The sequence below is a fragment of the Pyxicephalus adspersus genome, chromosome 6, assembly GCF_032062135.1.
Source record: "Pyxicephalus adspersus chromosome 6, UCB_Pads_2.0, whole genome shotgun sequence".
Lineage (NCBI taxonomy): Eukaryota > Metazoa > Chordata > Amphibia > Anura > Pyxicephalidae > Pyxicephalus > Pyxicephalus adspersus.
This window is the reverse complement of record NC_092863.1, coordinates 42,727,394-42,743,897: the sequence shown is the minus strand read 5'-3', so window position 1 is coordinate 42,743,897 and position 16,504 is coordinate 42,727,394. Positions and strand designations below refer to the sequence as shown.

The 16,504-nt window shown below is 35.9% G+C and overlaps 1 protein-coding gene across 3 annotated transcripts in view; it reads left to right on the top strand.

The window, feature by feature from the left end:
- TTC28 (tetratricopeptide repeat domain 28) overlaps nucleotides 1-16,504 on the top strand; it is a 333,992-nt gene that overhangs the window by 198,488 nt on the left and 119,000 nt on the right. For all 3 annotated transcript variants that reach the window (XM_072415453.1, XM_072415452.1, XM_072415454.1), the window contains one exon: nucleotides 3,852-4,359. In XM_072415453.1, the coding sequence (XP_072271554.1) occupies nucleotides 3,852-4,359 (508 nt within the window). The remainder of the gene's footprint in view (nucleotides 1-3,851; nucleotides 4,360-16,504) is intronic.

Here is a 16,504-nt window from a genome sequence, read left to right as displayed (position 1 = left end):
TACACATTTGTCAGACTGCATTTCAATCATAAGCTACCCTGTTTATATCAGTTTCTAGGTTTTATGTGTAAAGTAAATTAGTTGCTATTAAAATGTTTGTTTCATTTGCTTATGATTCTGCCAATTACATACCTCGTAGCCTAATGTATTTTCTTTCTTGCTACACCATTTATAAAGCAGCACCCTAAGCTTCTCTTCTAATTGTGGACTACAAACACCTCTCCTCCTCACTCAATCCCTATAAAATACAGGGGCAATGTTGTGCATTTGCAAGAGAGAAAAGATAAAAATTAGAAATGTTGTTTAAGATTCCAGATCTGACCACTGGCATCTACAAACACGAGATGTCATACAGAATCAACAGGTATTAAAACCTTAAAGCTGCAATATATACATTTCATCTTTATTTATAGGCAAAGTTATTTATTACCCACGTAAATAAACCACAATTCAATGCATTACAGAATAAGTTCTTCTAACAGTGTTCCACAATGTAGCCTTACTGGCCTTTGCAGGAACATAAAAATGAACCTAGATAAATAACCATTCATGCATAACCTTGCTAGCTGCAAACCATAGCAGTAATTAAGTTTTGAATTCCCCAATAAATAAATATTTAAGGTTCCTAAACCCACACTGGCTGTGATCATAAAACACATCTAGCTCTTCATGTATAGAATCTCATCTCAGATGAAAGATGGGTTCATTTTGATAAATAACACAGTTTTACATTTGAGATTATATTTGTACAAGTCTTGGTCTCTAAAGGTCCAATGGTTGAAAAATTTAATTGAAAATTCAAAAACCTAACCAGATTTCCCCACTTGTAAAAGGAAGTATTTTTGAGACTCTCAGCTGGGTCGAAAAATTGCTCAGCCATAATTTAATTTAAATAGAAGCCTATCACTTTACCCAAAATAAGCAAAAATAATATTGATTTTACAGCGCTCTAAGTCATTACAATTTGTCAGCTTTTATGTTGTAATTAAATTGCCTCGGGGAAGCCTAGTGTAGTTTTTCAATTTCGGAAGCTGGTAAAGGTAGTGTGTCTTGCCAACTTCCGTATCTAATTAGCTATAAATTGTTTTTTATAGCTAATCTGTTACTGCTTCTTCTTGAAAAAGAAAGATTGTTTGTTTATTAATCTCTTACTTTCCTTAAACAGAGTGCACTCAGATTTATTTAGGAAAATGGTGGCTTGTTTTTTTTCTGCTATGCACTATAATTTATTGCATCTTCTTACAGCTACAGAGTCTGCTATGTGTCTTCTTGACATTTTGTGTATTCTTCAGAAGGGAAATACATAGAAGAGAACAATATTGGGTACTTTATTGTTCTATTATGCATCTGAAAACCACAGCTACCTTGTAATCCATGAATATGTAAATGAGAACAAAGTAAAATAATACAAAAGTCCACAAGGTTGTTTTTGTGGGTCCAGACATTGCTAGCTTTTTCTTACCTGTTGGAAAAATAGGAGGTGAGCTGGTACTTTTTCCCCTTGTAAGCAGCCATCATAATCACCTGTAACCAACCAGATTACCTCGATTATATTTGAATAAAAACCTAAGTGAACTTTATGCTACACTTAGGTTTGGAGGAATGTTAGAAATGTGTGGTCGACTTTCTGTTGCTCTTTGGTGTCCCAATGCAGGCACATATAATCTACATAGTTTTCCAAAGAAAAAAATGTTACAATGGCCGAATAAATCCTCACTAAAAGGGAAATTACAACATATTAAAGTACAGCAACATTTAGGCCTAGTGTTCCTTAAATGAAAAATAAGGTTTTATGAAATTACGTTATTCCATATTTATCTTAAACATTCACATACAGAAGAAGTGCCCTTTTTTTTAATTCCCTGTGCTTGATATGATATATATTCACTAATAATGAATTTATTAGTTTTCGATAATGATAAGTATCAATGATAAAAGCTACAGACCTCCCCACCCCATTCAACCCCTGAGAGGTTTCCCCAAGCATATGGTTGGCTTAAACTTATCTTTTTAAAATATCTTTTGTAGTTGTAGCACACTTAGTCTTATGCTGATGTAGAGAATGTGATTACTTCTTTCTTACTTCTTAACTCTGCTTTCTGCTTTATTATACTATGATTAATGAGCATAACCTCAGTATTCCAAGTTCTTTAAATCTGGTCATCATTCTCAAATCTTGTTGTAATAAAAAGTACTATGGGCATATGTGTGTGTAAGGTGGGGGGCAGAATGTGTTGAAGGTAAAATATTACATCTGAGAACATTCAAGTATTCATACATATTCTTATTAAGCAGTAAATAAACTTTAAATTAGCCTTCATTGAACGTTGTGGAATCAGACACTGTGGAGTAATTTGGCCAAGTTTTAAAGTTGTTTTCCTGTGCAATTTAGCTCTTATAACTACTATACATATATGTTTAAATGGGGGTAATTACTACTTTCCAAACAACCTGCACTTTATAGTCTAATTGAAGTCAAAAGAAAAGCCTTCCTTTCACATTCCATTTACAGCTGTTTTGTGGGGTTTCTAGATATGCCTGTGTACTCTGGATGCTCCAAAGTTAGACCAAGAGCTCATCCTAATCAGTATTCAAAATTAAACCTGGTCAGACCCGCCTCCCCACATCTTTTTTACATTGCACATTTGTATGTTGAGAAATGTAACTCGTCTCATCTATATCAGCATAGAACACTGAAGTGGTAGAACAGAGAGCACTTTTCATAGAAAAGGTATTTTGAGACTTAAAAATTCAATCACAGGGTATAGGACTATAAAGAGATAGAAAAATAGACTGAGACTTTTATTGGGCTATACGTTTACTTGTTTTTGTTACATGAGAACACTTTTTTGTTATTTACTCCTCAGACTATAAATCTATTGGTCTGGCAGAACATATCACATGAGGCTTTATTTTAATTATTTCAAATATTATGTAAAATAATCATTTATTTTTCGTTTTCTTGGGGCATATTCATTGCTGCTACATAAAATGCATAATTTCAACTACTTCAGTTTAATTTAGGTGTTTAATTTTTATTGTTAACCATGAAAAAGGCAAGATAAGCTCCTCACAGGCCATGGATTAGAAGTCCAATAAAACATATTTCTGGAAGAATTATTATACTTTTATTAATAATAATAATCAAGCTCAAGAGTGATAATCATCTTTCCTGTTAAGGCTTTCATAGGAGAAATTGTATCATTCTAGAATTCATCTTTTTAATGGGCATATTTTCAGTATCTTATAAATTAAATCCCTTCCCGAACAGGCAAGTCATCCAATGTATTACTATATATCCTAACATGAAGCAAACTGCAATTATAGGATGGCAGCTATAATGGGTGGAATTTCCGTTACAATGAGCAATGGGTTGCAGGCTTTATATTTCAGCATTACTGAAAAGCAAAAACTGTTTGCCCTTTATTTAATACTAAAGTGCAAAGAACAATTGTGTGCAGTAACCCATGACAACCAATCAAAAATCATCATTTAGCAGTTCAGTGTCTCCACTCAAACAAAAGAGGGATTCTAATTGGTTCCTATAGGTTACTGTGGATTATACAAAACATAATGCCCTGTGCATCATTCTTTTTTAAATTAAAAATACGTCTATTGATCCTTTCAGACAATGGCATGCATATTTTAATATGATTATGCAGTTCATTCCCTACTATTTTCCAATTGGTGCTTGATGTCAAGGCAAAATGCAACACAAGGAAGATGACAATCCAAAATTGAAATATATACTTTGTGTGGCACCAGTCAGGCTTGTTGTGTTTACAACTATGTTATAATTATGTATACCACATTTGTCTTTTACTTAAAAGCCTTTTTTCTTATTTTTATAGGCAGCTTCATCAGCTTTAAGCAGTTTGGGTCATGTCTACACTGCAATTGGTGACTACCCCAATGCACTGGCAAGCCACAAACAGTGCGTTCTCCTGGCTAAACAATCCAAAGATGAACTGTCTGAAGCACGAGAGCTGGGAAACATGGGAGCAGTCTACATTGCAATGGGGGACTTTGAAAATGCAGTCCATTGTCATGAACAACATTTAAAGATTGCAAAGGACCTTGGCAACAAGCGAGAAGAAGCCCGGGCATATAGCAACCTTGGCAGTGCCTACCACTATAGAAGAAACTTTGACAAAGCAATGTCATATCATAACCACGTTCTAGAACTTGCACAAGAGCTATTGGAAAAGGCTATTGAGATGCGAGCCTATGCAGGCTTAGGCCATGCTGCACGCTGTATGCAAGACTTGGAAAGAGCTAAACAGTATCATGAGCAACAGCTAAACATTGCAGAAACTCTCAAAGATCGGGCAGCTGAGGGTAGAGCATCTTCAAATTTAGGTAAGTTTTCTAAATTCTCAATCATATTTTATTTTGAGTATGTTTACACATAAGCAGTCCATTGCAGTGTGTAAATGAGTATTATGGCACTCTTTTTTGGGGGGTTATGATCTAATGCACCACTAAAACATACATGACTCTTTTTTAAATGTATAAGCTGCAGTAAGTTGGCATTGCACTAACTTTACATAGAACAGATGTGTTGTATGCACTGTGATAATGCATGTTTATTACCACAGTGCACATGTAATTAGACCTGGACATATCTAATGAGTTTAAATGTCACTATTTAAGAACCTCAATCACTTAATTGCCACAAAAAGTATATATAGGATGCCTGCTTGTCACTTCAAGAGCAGTGATCCTAAAATTACTATACAGTTCATTATTTTGTGATGAAATTTGAAGGTTGAACAAGAGCCTTGTAGATTGGATCAAAGCTAGACATAGAATTCAGAGTAGTCACAAAGCCTTTACTAGTATAATGCAATGTTTCTTTATTAGTGTAACACCAGACATCTGATCTAATATAATATGAGCCTAGGATCAACAGAATTTTCTGGCTATCCATTTTTGAAGAATAATACAGTATGTGTAATTGTAACGAAGGGGATTAAAAATATTTTATTGCTTGGTTCTCCTTCGGTTAGTAAAGTGTGGGATCCCAAGGGCTCTATTTCTTTGCAGACTTGACACTATCAATGCCATGTAAAGATAAATTTATTTCAGTTTTCCTTTAATGATATGTTATGGAGGACAGCAGAGAAATATCTGTGATCACTGTGTTTAGAAGTCCCCACATAAGACAGAACAATGTAGCCACCAAGTGTCCCAACGTTCATCGATGGCAACATTATATTTACACACTTAGGTCAGTGTGTTTTCCTGAATTCTTGCCTCACCAGATCACTATTCTGTAGCCCAGCAACTTTACAAGGACCAAATCTCAACCACAAATTTCAGTTTTACAGTTTATGAACAGAAATGTTCACCTGCTGTCCTCTGGCCTAACCAAATAAAGTGCCATTGGTGAGAAAACCAGTATTGGGAAAGCATGTGATGTCAGACTAGTGTTCACTGGTCTACAATTAAAAGGTCATACAAACCAATATATGGACACTAATTCTTTAAGAATATGTCACACTGAAGATGTGCAAAACTGGTATCACTTTCCCCCCTGCTTGTTAGGCCCACAGTCTAATATTATTGTGGCTATTCAAGCATGCCTAACCACAAAGACAAATGTGTAATGACCTAGCATACTTTGTGATACAAAGCAACTGGCCATTATATTGCGGAGATATGCATTTCACTTGTTCCTGGTACAATCACTCCTTGAACAAGGCCAAAACATTTAAGCATGTTTTGCTGAATGTATTTCATTATAATATTTGTACAATTGGATGCATTCAAAATAGGCTTCTAAGTTATAGAATTCTCATCCCCGTCATCTATTTCCTATGCATGGGTTTAGCAAATATGTTACAAATGAGGCGACTATTAAATTGGATTCAAATGCGTTACATATTATTTGGTTTTGCCACATGCTATTGATCAAACGGTGCACCGTGGTATTCATGAAATGTAATAATAGATGTGTCTGGGAATATTAGTAGCACAGTGATTTTCATTAGTATCAGCCTTTGTTTTGTGTTTTAGTTCTCTCAGCCCAAAGAATACAATTCTAAAGAGACTTGCTATAAAATGTGTATGTGTGTTTAATACACATTGTAAATTCTGCAGTGTAATTACGTGCTGTACTGTTTTTCTTTAATGTCTTTATTTTAATTGCTATTATGGTGTTCATTCTATATTATTCTCCTACGTATTTTACAGTATGAATCTAACTATTTAAACATTTATAGGAATTAGCAAAATAAAAATCCTAGTAGATCTGTATACCAGTTTTATGTCAGTAGTGTTTACTTGAAATAGTGGGCCTTAAATGTGGCCCCTCAACAAAGGGCCTCACATAATGGTGTATGCAATCCTACAGAAAAGGTCAGAGATTAGACTAGTTATAGTAGATGGTCAGAGACTGTGGGCATGGGACAGGTGTTTGGAGACTAATGTAGGAGATGGTCAAATAATGACACATTATAAGCGACTACTAGAGATCCGCACCATTACAGTCCATTCACAAATCAGAACTGCCAAAGCCCTCTAACTAAAATGCTGACAGCATAATTGCTGTTCCTTACAGAAACATCCATTATTACCGAAATAGAAGTAATAATTGACAGTGAAAAAAATATATAAACTAATGTAAAAGAACTAAGGCAAATATCTAAACTGGTAGAAACCAGAATTATTTTACTCAATATTCCTGTAAACATTTACACAAGAATAATTATGACTACTACGGTAGCTCCTGGGGCCTGAGAACAGAATAGTCAGTACCAAATGGCTGCAGGGATGGGCACCAATGCTTAGAGTATCCATGCAGCAAGACATTCTAGCTGGAAATAATGACCACTCCTATAACTCCTATGTAGCTGCCAGGGAAGAAGTGAAATCTACTGAGGACGCTGGTATCACACTCAAGATGACGGCACCTAGTATTATAGTGAAGGTTGTTTCAGAAAGGACAGACTATGCCCCTTCTACAAAAAATGAATGCCAGGAATAAATGAGCTCCTGTGCTCATGCACTGGCATTATGTGATTCCAGCTTTACCAATCAAGATGGCCAAAGATCCCAAACCAAGAATAGGTCTAAGTGAAGATCCCAGTGCTGGAGCAAGGAGAGGTGAGTTTAGTTAAAAAATTATGAACATGCAGGTAAGTTTAAGTGATTGCAGAAGAGACGTTGCCTTTTCCTCTGCAATACAAAAACCTTTATGCTTACAATTTAATTTTTAATTTAGATCAAATTTAGGGTCAGGCCACACAAGAGAGGCCTTTACAGGTAAATTATTATGCATGTGTAATCTTGTGGGAAGATTGCTGTTAAAAGTAATTATTTGGCAACAGGGTCTCCTTTTTTATTGGAAGAAACTGTTCAACCCCTAAAAGATTTACAATTAGAATATATTAATGCATACAATAAAGTAGATTTCCTAATATGCTGATACACACTGCAAATAAAAACAATTACAGACTGAACCAGTTCTTAGGTAATTGAAAGTTTCACCTAGTTTTAAACTACAAGTGGTTTTATTGATTGCTATGCAAATGGCTACATTATTCAATTCAGTTGGGCGTTCAAGCATCACAAAATAGGAATAATTATTAACAGAGGCATTTCATTTTCTAGTTAGTGACCCTCAGAGAACCTTTGCTGTGTTCAGCTGACAATGTGTGGTGGAAGAGGATATTACTCTGTGTATTACTGTTTTGTGTCTTCTCTAGATCAATGTCACTTATCTGCACTCACTAACGGGCAACGTTTTAGTTGAATAAGCCTTTAGACATACCCTTCAGAAATACTTCAAAATCAGCAAGACAAATGCAGTCAATTAAAAAAAAAGTCCAAATCAGTTTGCCTGCCATTTCACACTGAATTAGTATGTCCTGATTAGATGATTTGCAAATCTATGCAGTTCTCTAAATTGGCACTGTTCAGTAGAGGTCATAGAAGAACTGAATTGTTCCCATCTATAGCATAGAAATTACCAGCAACCTTGTTAACATTGTTGACCATTTGTATGTCCTCAAGGTGAAAACCAGGGCAAACTCGGGGTTATTTCACCTTTCATTATTACAAATATCCATTCTTGTTTCGGAGCAGTTTTTGTCATTTTTTCTTTTAAAAGGCATGTGTCCATTGTGTACAGAAGCATTTTATTGTCTGTTTTGTGTTTAAAATGTAGCAAGTTGTGTTTTTAATCTGCATTTTTTTTTTTTCTGCAACCAATTGCATACAAGTTACAAAGCAGAGTCACTTTTCATTCCATACCGAGTTTTATTTAAAGAATAGTGGATGATTTAAAAGCAATCTAGAGAGTAAATTTATATTTTTTAAAGGATTAAAGCAGATTGAAACAGGACTAAACCTGCAGTACACGTGTTTTTTCATTCTTCAAAGAATAGCTGAACTCAAAGAAGAAATATTTAATAATACAATGTTAAATGTATTTTTTATGCCAAATTTAACATAGCTTGATCAGATGAACCTGTGTCAGTTTACTCCACAGCCCTGGATGGAATATTTTCAAATATATAATATATAGCGGTTAGGTTTTGAGAATCTCGCACTTTAGAACTGTTTACATCAGTTTTGCTTTATTGTTGTATATACCATGTGGGGGTTTCTTCTAATAACATTGATGTACTATATATTGATATTGTACAAGCCAAGGTCTTAATCTTTTAAATCACAATGAAGCTACCAAGAAGATATTCACCCACCCATTTCTCCCGTTCTTTCTAATTGTTTGTTATGGTAATGGGCTTTCCTATGGGTTTGAGTGTTTATAATGGCCATTTTATGTAGACGCCTGTGGTTCATTTATAATGTGTTTAGTATTTATGGAGTTGGAATAAAAACCCTACCTATTGCATTTATGGACTTATTTGATGAAACAAAACAATGATGTTTAAAGTGTTGTAACACAAATAACCAGAATTTGGTTCATGGTTATCAGATTATTCAAGCTTATTCTGATTAGTATGCTATGGTGCTACCAGCATATCTTTGTTCTTTGTTTTATAGCTCTGGTATTTGTATTCTTCTTTGGTTGCAGTGAATTAAGCTGCCAATTACTGTTTTGCACCAAACGATTATTGGCCATTTTATGTTTAACAAACACAATTTAAAAATTAAATGCATGCAAAAATAAAAGAGTTTCAAAAATAGCAAAAGATATTCTCTCCTTACCGAGGTCTGTTGGTTGTTATCAATATTTACACCAAACGTTCTTTTGCTCTGGGGCTCTGTGACATACTATGCCTGCAAAGTAGATTTCAGTGAAAACAGCAGTATTGTTAATTTTTTAGCAGATTGGTTGGAATAGTACTTAAAATGGATTCTCTGGTGAATTGTAGAATTGTAGATGAACAAATAAAAACAGAGCACAGCTGTTGATGTGATCTAAGGGGGATACAATATTGCTCTCTGGATCTGAAATCTGAATGTATCAAACTAGATGCATGTGCAAGTTCTCAGACCTGTACAACAGGGAAGTCTGGATTTCTACCAGAAGCCACGTGCTGTCATCATTGGGAGAGCAGGTGGCTTCGGAGAACCTGGCATGTAGTATAATATTCTACCTTGTTTGATGACATTAAGGGGATTTAGGAAAATGGCTAATAATTGGCTTTCTCTGGAGTCTCTATTATATGTTTAATTGGCCTGTATAGTAATTAGGTGTATCCGCATCAAATAGTTGTATTACATACATGTGACGCAAAATATTCATTATATATTTATTTATTTATATATATTAATATATTAAAGTATTTTTTTTTTTCATTTTTATTTCAAAGCATACTAAAAAGAACATTCCTAACCAACCAAATCCTACTATTGTTAAATTTTGTACATTTTTATTAACTTAATTTTAACTATTACTGTATATTTTCAGAGTCAAGTGTAAAATGTAGGTGTTAGAGGTTAGGTTAATTGCTATTAAATTGTATATATTTGGAAAAACATTTTTTCCAGTGCTGAACTGGAGTAGGTATAGGTAAAACAACTACCAGACCTACCTGTACACCACCGAATGTAGTATTAAAGCTGAATATAGTATCAAGTGTTTTAAAGTGAAAAAAATTACATTAAGTCTAGTTTATCCCTAGTACAAAATCCAAGTTTGGATTGCGTTCACTTATGTCCAATCGATTTTTGCCTGAGGCTCCTTAGTAGTTTCCTATAATAAAAGGAGAACTGCTAGCTGCCTGCAGTGTACTGTTTACCTGGATTCTAGGAAGGGTATACCAGTGTTTACCCACCTAATTCAAAGATCTGAGGGTCTTGTCTCTATAGGTGTCTCTTCACTTGCTAGTGTGTTAAATTCTTGTGTTGTGCTGACACAGAGTCTGGCTAAAGATGGGTAGATACCTAAAAAAATGATGAGCAAAGAAAAATCCAGCTTACTTTTAAAGCTGTAGTACCCACAGTTCTTTCTCTGGTCACTTGGTAATACATGTATGGTGTAGTTATTAAATTCCTCTTTGAGTGGAAATAGTGAGTGAAGAGTCATTCCTATTGCACACTGATTTTCCCTAAAAATCTCTTTGTGGGATAATGGAAACTATTGGGAACTTTCATAGGTAGCTCCTTGGATAATCCTTTATGACCAGAACAGATCATTTGCTAGTATTTGGGGAGGCATGGGCAAAAATAGAATATCATGGGAGAACCTAGATGATCCAGCAAACCTGGAATGGATCTGGTCCAGAATTGAACACTTTTGCCAACTAATAGCAAATAATTTTTAGGAAATCAATTCCAGATGTTATGGCCACCCAGGTCTTCCCCATGATAGTCTATCCTTTCCAGTCTTAGAGAACTTTAATAAATCAGATCCTATATGTGGACACACTAACCCTAGTAACACAAACAGAGGAGCAAATAATGAAATGTTACTATGAAGAAAATGAAATATAAAGACTATCCAATAGCATAAGGGGAGTGGGGAATCCGTGTTCAGCTAAGGTAATCAAGCCATATACATCCCTGTTACTACAGTGACACTTAAAATGTCCTGTGAAATATATCCCTGTGTTGCAACCCTACGTTTGCCTTTTACTTTGATTGGAAAGCTCATTTTTTGCTGATGATTTCATCTTTAGAAGGAAAAAGTGAACTGCACATAAACCTTATGGTTTTATCTGCTTTTTGGTGTAGACTTCCTGCTGTGATTTGATCTGGATTTGACTGCTGTTCCCTATTAAAGGGACATAGGTCAGTTGTGTAAGTGTACAATTGTGTTTTCTGAGGGCGTTTTCTTCCATTATCTCCTTACCTCTTCAGAGTTTGTTATGTAGTTAATACTCTGTGGAGAACATGGAGTACAAGTGCTCAACATGGCTGCTTTTAGAAGAAGTTAAAAAGTTGGCAGTAATGCAAAGCAGATAACTCTCCTCTTCAAGACCGATAAATCTTGTGTTTCATTGCTTGTAGATATCACAAATGGTTTTAATTGTTAAGTGCTGACATGTTCTACCAGTTTGCATGGCCCACAACATACACACTGGAAGATTTATCATATGAATGTGTGTTGGTTTATAAAATTATTTTAGAAGATGTTTAAAGAGTTTGTTTGAAAGCCATTCATTACATTAATAGCCTAAAAAGACAATACTTACAGCTGTTTTAATTTTAAAGGAAAGCAGATGAGTCTTAGGTGTGATGGTACCTACAAAAGCAGCACTATAACTCTTTGAAGATTAGACAACTATTACATTTCATGGCATTTCCTAATGAATGTTGCTATAATAGGCATTGCAATAGATTTCTCTTTATTATTTTAAAATAAAACTGCTAATATTAAAAACAAATGTATGACTAGCTACCAAAATAACAAGTATTGCAGACTGAAGTTTTTGTAGAAATAAATCCCTTATGTTTATTCCATCTATGCAGTAATAATAATTAAGCTAAAGACCAACTTTTTCACTGTAATCATGCAGAAAGTAGCTTGACACTGTTTTTTGCATCATTACACTGTAATGCTGACACCTCCTCGGGGGTGGGTACATGACATCTTGTACTGTCCCAGCTGTGCAAAGTGTTAGAAAAAAAAACAAAACAGAAGGCCTAAAAGCTGAAAGTTAACAGGACAAGGCTTGAATTAAAGAGTGCATCTTAGAGTTAAAAAAATGATGCTGCCATACCTCCACCAGTTCTCAGTGTATTCATTAACAATAGCAATATGACAACAGTCTAGATGTTGGGAAACATAACATGTCCTGGAACGTTTAGCATTCACATGGGCTAGTCAAATTTCATCTCTTACCCCAAAATGGACAGTATAAACAACAAATAAAAAAATAACAAAACATCAGAAATATAATTGTGGTGAAGTCCTGGTCATTACATTGTATTGGTTTTGATGGATTGGGTTTACTTGATCTTTTATTAACTTGTAAATGATTACTATAAACATTATATATTCAACAGTCGTAGTTTTTAAGTCTGAAATACAATAAATCAAACAGAAATGACCATCTTAAATCTTGTGAACTATTGTCCACCCACAAAGTGGGTAACATTACCCAAGGACATGGCTTCTTAAAAGCCAGTAAAGCGGAACTGACCACCATAAATCATGAAAAATATTATCCACCCACAATGCGGTTGACAGTACCCCTAATAAGTTTTAACTAGTCAGTGTGTGTGATAAGCTAGCAGCTCAATGTTGTGCTTCAAGTTCTTTGTAAGGCCACGTGAGCCCATGTAATAGTTAAAGAACACTGTCTTTTTTCCAAAATGTCACCAATCCAATGATCTGCTTTGCTTTAGCAGAAGCCACATGCCCATTCTTCTTATTTCCAGCAACCCATGACAATACAATGGACACTTTATTTAATTTGCCTGACAGTCCCTATAGACAAGACCGAAGGAGACATCAACATTATGTCTGGCTTTAAAGCTGCTGGGAGCTCCAGGGGAATAGAACACTGTTGGTTCTGGCCAGCCTTTGCAGCAAAAACTACATTTTAAAATCACTTCACTGCCGTCCTATTGGCTTGTCTACTGACCCCTATTAATGGAAAAATTTGGAGTTATATTTGTCTGTGACATACAGATTTTGCTGGGCTGTGTAAGCTAGGAATCCATGAAGTGCTTTAGGTCTAGGTGCAGTATCTTATTATGGGGCATTGTTTCAATCGGTAATACCTCTACTTCTGTATATGTGGTTGAACATCCTGGCTGCTTTACCACTGTTCCTGTCTGGATTTTTAGAAAAGATTGCCTTCAGAATTTACCAGATGGGCAAGAAATATGAAAAGAATTCCCTAGTCAAATCATTCCCTGGCTGATCTGTTTTGCTATACTCTTTTTTCAATGTGCAAGAGATGAATGAATGAGTATTGCCTTGCTTTTAGCAGCCAAGTAGAGCAATAAGTTAGTAAATCACTGTTTGCAAGAGACAGGGAGGAAAGCAAGCAAGAGAAGAGACAATGCAAAAAGACAGTGAGTAGGTGAAGAGGTTAGGAGGTGACCTTGATGACTGCAGTCAGCCAAACAGCTGCAAAGCATCTTTAGCTGCTGGCAGAAGGAACAGATGTCATGGCAGGAAAGGGGGAGTTACAATATGAACATGTATTTTGGCTACCTATGTTTAGAACACATTTTTTGGAAGCAAATAGATCTGGCAAGTAATGTAGATAATTATTACAACATACCAGGGAAAGTCATTCTTGTTTAATGGCATCTTGGTTTGAAATGTCATTTGACCATCAGGAACATTTCTGTATATCAATAATGTTTTTTGCATTCTTGTCTAGCACTATAGATATTGGCTGAATATATTGCTAACTTAATTGGTGCAGCTGCATTCCCATGCTTGTTGAGTCATAAAATGTTGTGTAAAACTCGTATGACATTTTGTTTTTGGTTATTCTTAGTAAAGCCATACACATAAGGAAAGTTTGGTAAAATGTTTGTATCACAAAAGGCAATAATAAGGACAGCAGCTGTTTATATTAGTAAGCTGCTCTGCAGCATCTTTAAAGATAGGTTGTGTCTGGGTTTTTTGTGGTCATTTTAATGCATATATGATGTTTCCAACGTGCTTTTGCATATCTCTCAGCCCCTGGTAACAAGAAAACACTTTTGTAAAAACACACCTTTAAACCAAAGCAAATAATTGTAATTTCCTTTTCATGAATATTACTTATCTTTCCTTTATTCCTAACGAAAGTATAGTTTATTAGTATCACTGAGCACATATTTATTTTATCATAGCAGTCATTTGCATATTTAAAATATATTGGTCTGCAAGAATAAAAAAATAGTTTTGGGTGAAAAAAGCATAAAACTAATTGGTGTGGTTCCATGTAGACTAAGGTTAGGTACACACGTGCAATAATTATCGTTTGAAAATGAACGATCTCGATTATTCCCGAATATTGTGCACAATTCTGTACATGCTGTAAGGATACGAATGTTCAAATATAATCCACCAAGAATGTACACACTTGATACGATTGTTTGAACAATGCAGGATGTACAGGAGAAAGTGTATCACAGAACAATCCACGATTACTGAACGACCTCACACACAATAGATTACAAACGATCGTCGCCCAATCAGATCCGCCGAGACGGCCGTTCGTTACCAGCAAGATTGCTCGTTTGTCAGTGTCGTTGACCAGTAGTTGTGCACTTTTTTTGTTAACAATTATCAGACGAGCTGTCGTGGATCATTCATTTCCAACGACAATTATTGCACGTGTGTACGCAGCCTTACCTCTATGATCCTTTGCAGGTTTCTCTCCAGATTGAAGATTTTGCTGATGGTAAGCTAAAGCTGGCAAGGAGTTGGCTGAACACAGGCTGATAGTGGCTGTTCCTGATGTCTACAAGTCATAACAATACAATAATCGATGATGCTCAGATGATTATTGTACACATATAGCATAAAACAAATGTTATGTCAAAAGTTTATATGAGATTTTAAAAGTAAATGTTTCTTTCGGAAGACTAGCACCCAGTCTACCCACACAAAGTAGAAATATCTAAGAGATAACATATCATAGAGATTCCAAGAAAAGGTATTCATGAATCACGCTTTAGAACAATACATGCAACTACTTTTTATATTTTCAAATTCAGCAATTCTTGTAGACAATAAATGTAAATATACCTCTACATACTATATTGTTTCTTTTCCAAGCCTGATAGCTTAGTTCTGCTGGATCCTAGATAGTAGATGCTGGACTTCGTCCAGACAAGTTCTGTTGGCTGAGGTTGGACCTTGGGTAGGTGATGCCCACTGGCTGAGGCTGGACTTCTGCTTGCTGATGACTGCTGGTTGGTGATGCTGGACTTAAGATGGCTGAGACATACCTTTGCCTACTACCACAAACCCTTCACACCCAGAGTCCCAGTAGTAAGTCTCCCAGACTAATGGCTTAATCACACTTTAGTAATATCTGCAGAGTGCTACTAGCAGCGGTGTTATGACCCAGTGTGTCCCAACCCCAGTTGTAAGTCTACCAGACTCAGTAATGGCTGACTTACACTGACTGCCTGACAGTCGGACCTTACTGAGTCTTTGTTAATGGCTGCAGGCTGCTAAAACATGCAGTATCCTTACCACAGCACAGGACCTGTGTGTCCCCCCAAAGTCTCTGTAATAAGTCTCCCAGACTGACAAATGGCTGACCACCAGACAGCTCAGTAATAATTTCAGGCTGCTACTGTACTACCAGTGGTATCCTTCTCCTGTGTACAGCAAGGTTGACAAGCCTGGAGTTCCAGGTCTGGTTTCCTTGCAAGGCACGGTGAGCAAAAAGTGTTGGGAGAATCTGTCACAGTGACTGCAAACATGTTGCACCATGGATGCTGATGGCTCCCATCCCATTTCTTGTCTGATGATTTCTATATGTCACTCACCAGTGAGGTTCGGGAACATGCCCGACTTTGCCCCTATGTCGCGTTGACAATTTTTTCAACATTAGTGGCCACCCATTAATTGATGGAATGTGTAGCTGGTCCACATTGCAGAATGATAGCTTCATTGAGCCTTATTACTCAGCACCCATAAACGATTGATAACCTATATTAGATATATTCTTTGTATATAAAATGCGCATGAACTACTGCAGACAGTTTTGTATGGCTGGTACCAGTTAGTTGGCAGCTACGTGATTATACATGTCTCTTCAGAAGCCATCTTCTCTGTGTCTCTGCCACGACATAGTTATGAGGGAAATTTCATCAGGAGAGTCAAGGCTGGCTCCATACACCCAGGAGTAAGACAGATGTGATGCAGGTTGTAATATTCTCTTGTAAGATGTATTCACCAGAGGCCTCAATAAACAGAATAATCCAGTTACAATGCTACATTGGTTACATTTTTATGGGCTTTGAAGTAGATGAATCCAGAAAACATTGCAGTAGATGCTATCAAACTGTCAGAGGTGTTAGATGTTATAAGTGTGGGGAAATTTAGGTCATCTACAGCAATGCGAAGAAGTATGAAAAAGGAATTTTTGTGTTTAAAACTTTTATATCCCATTTACATATGTAT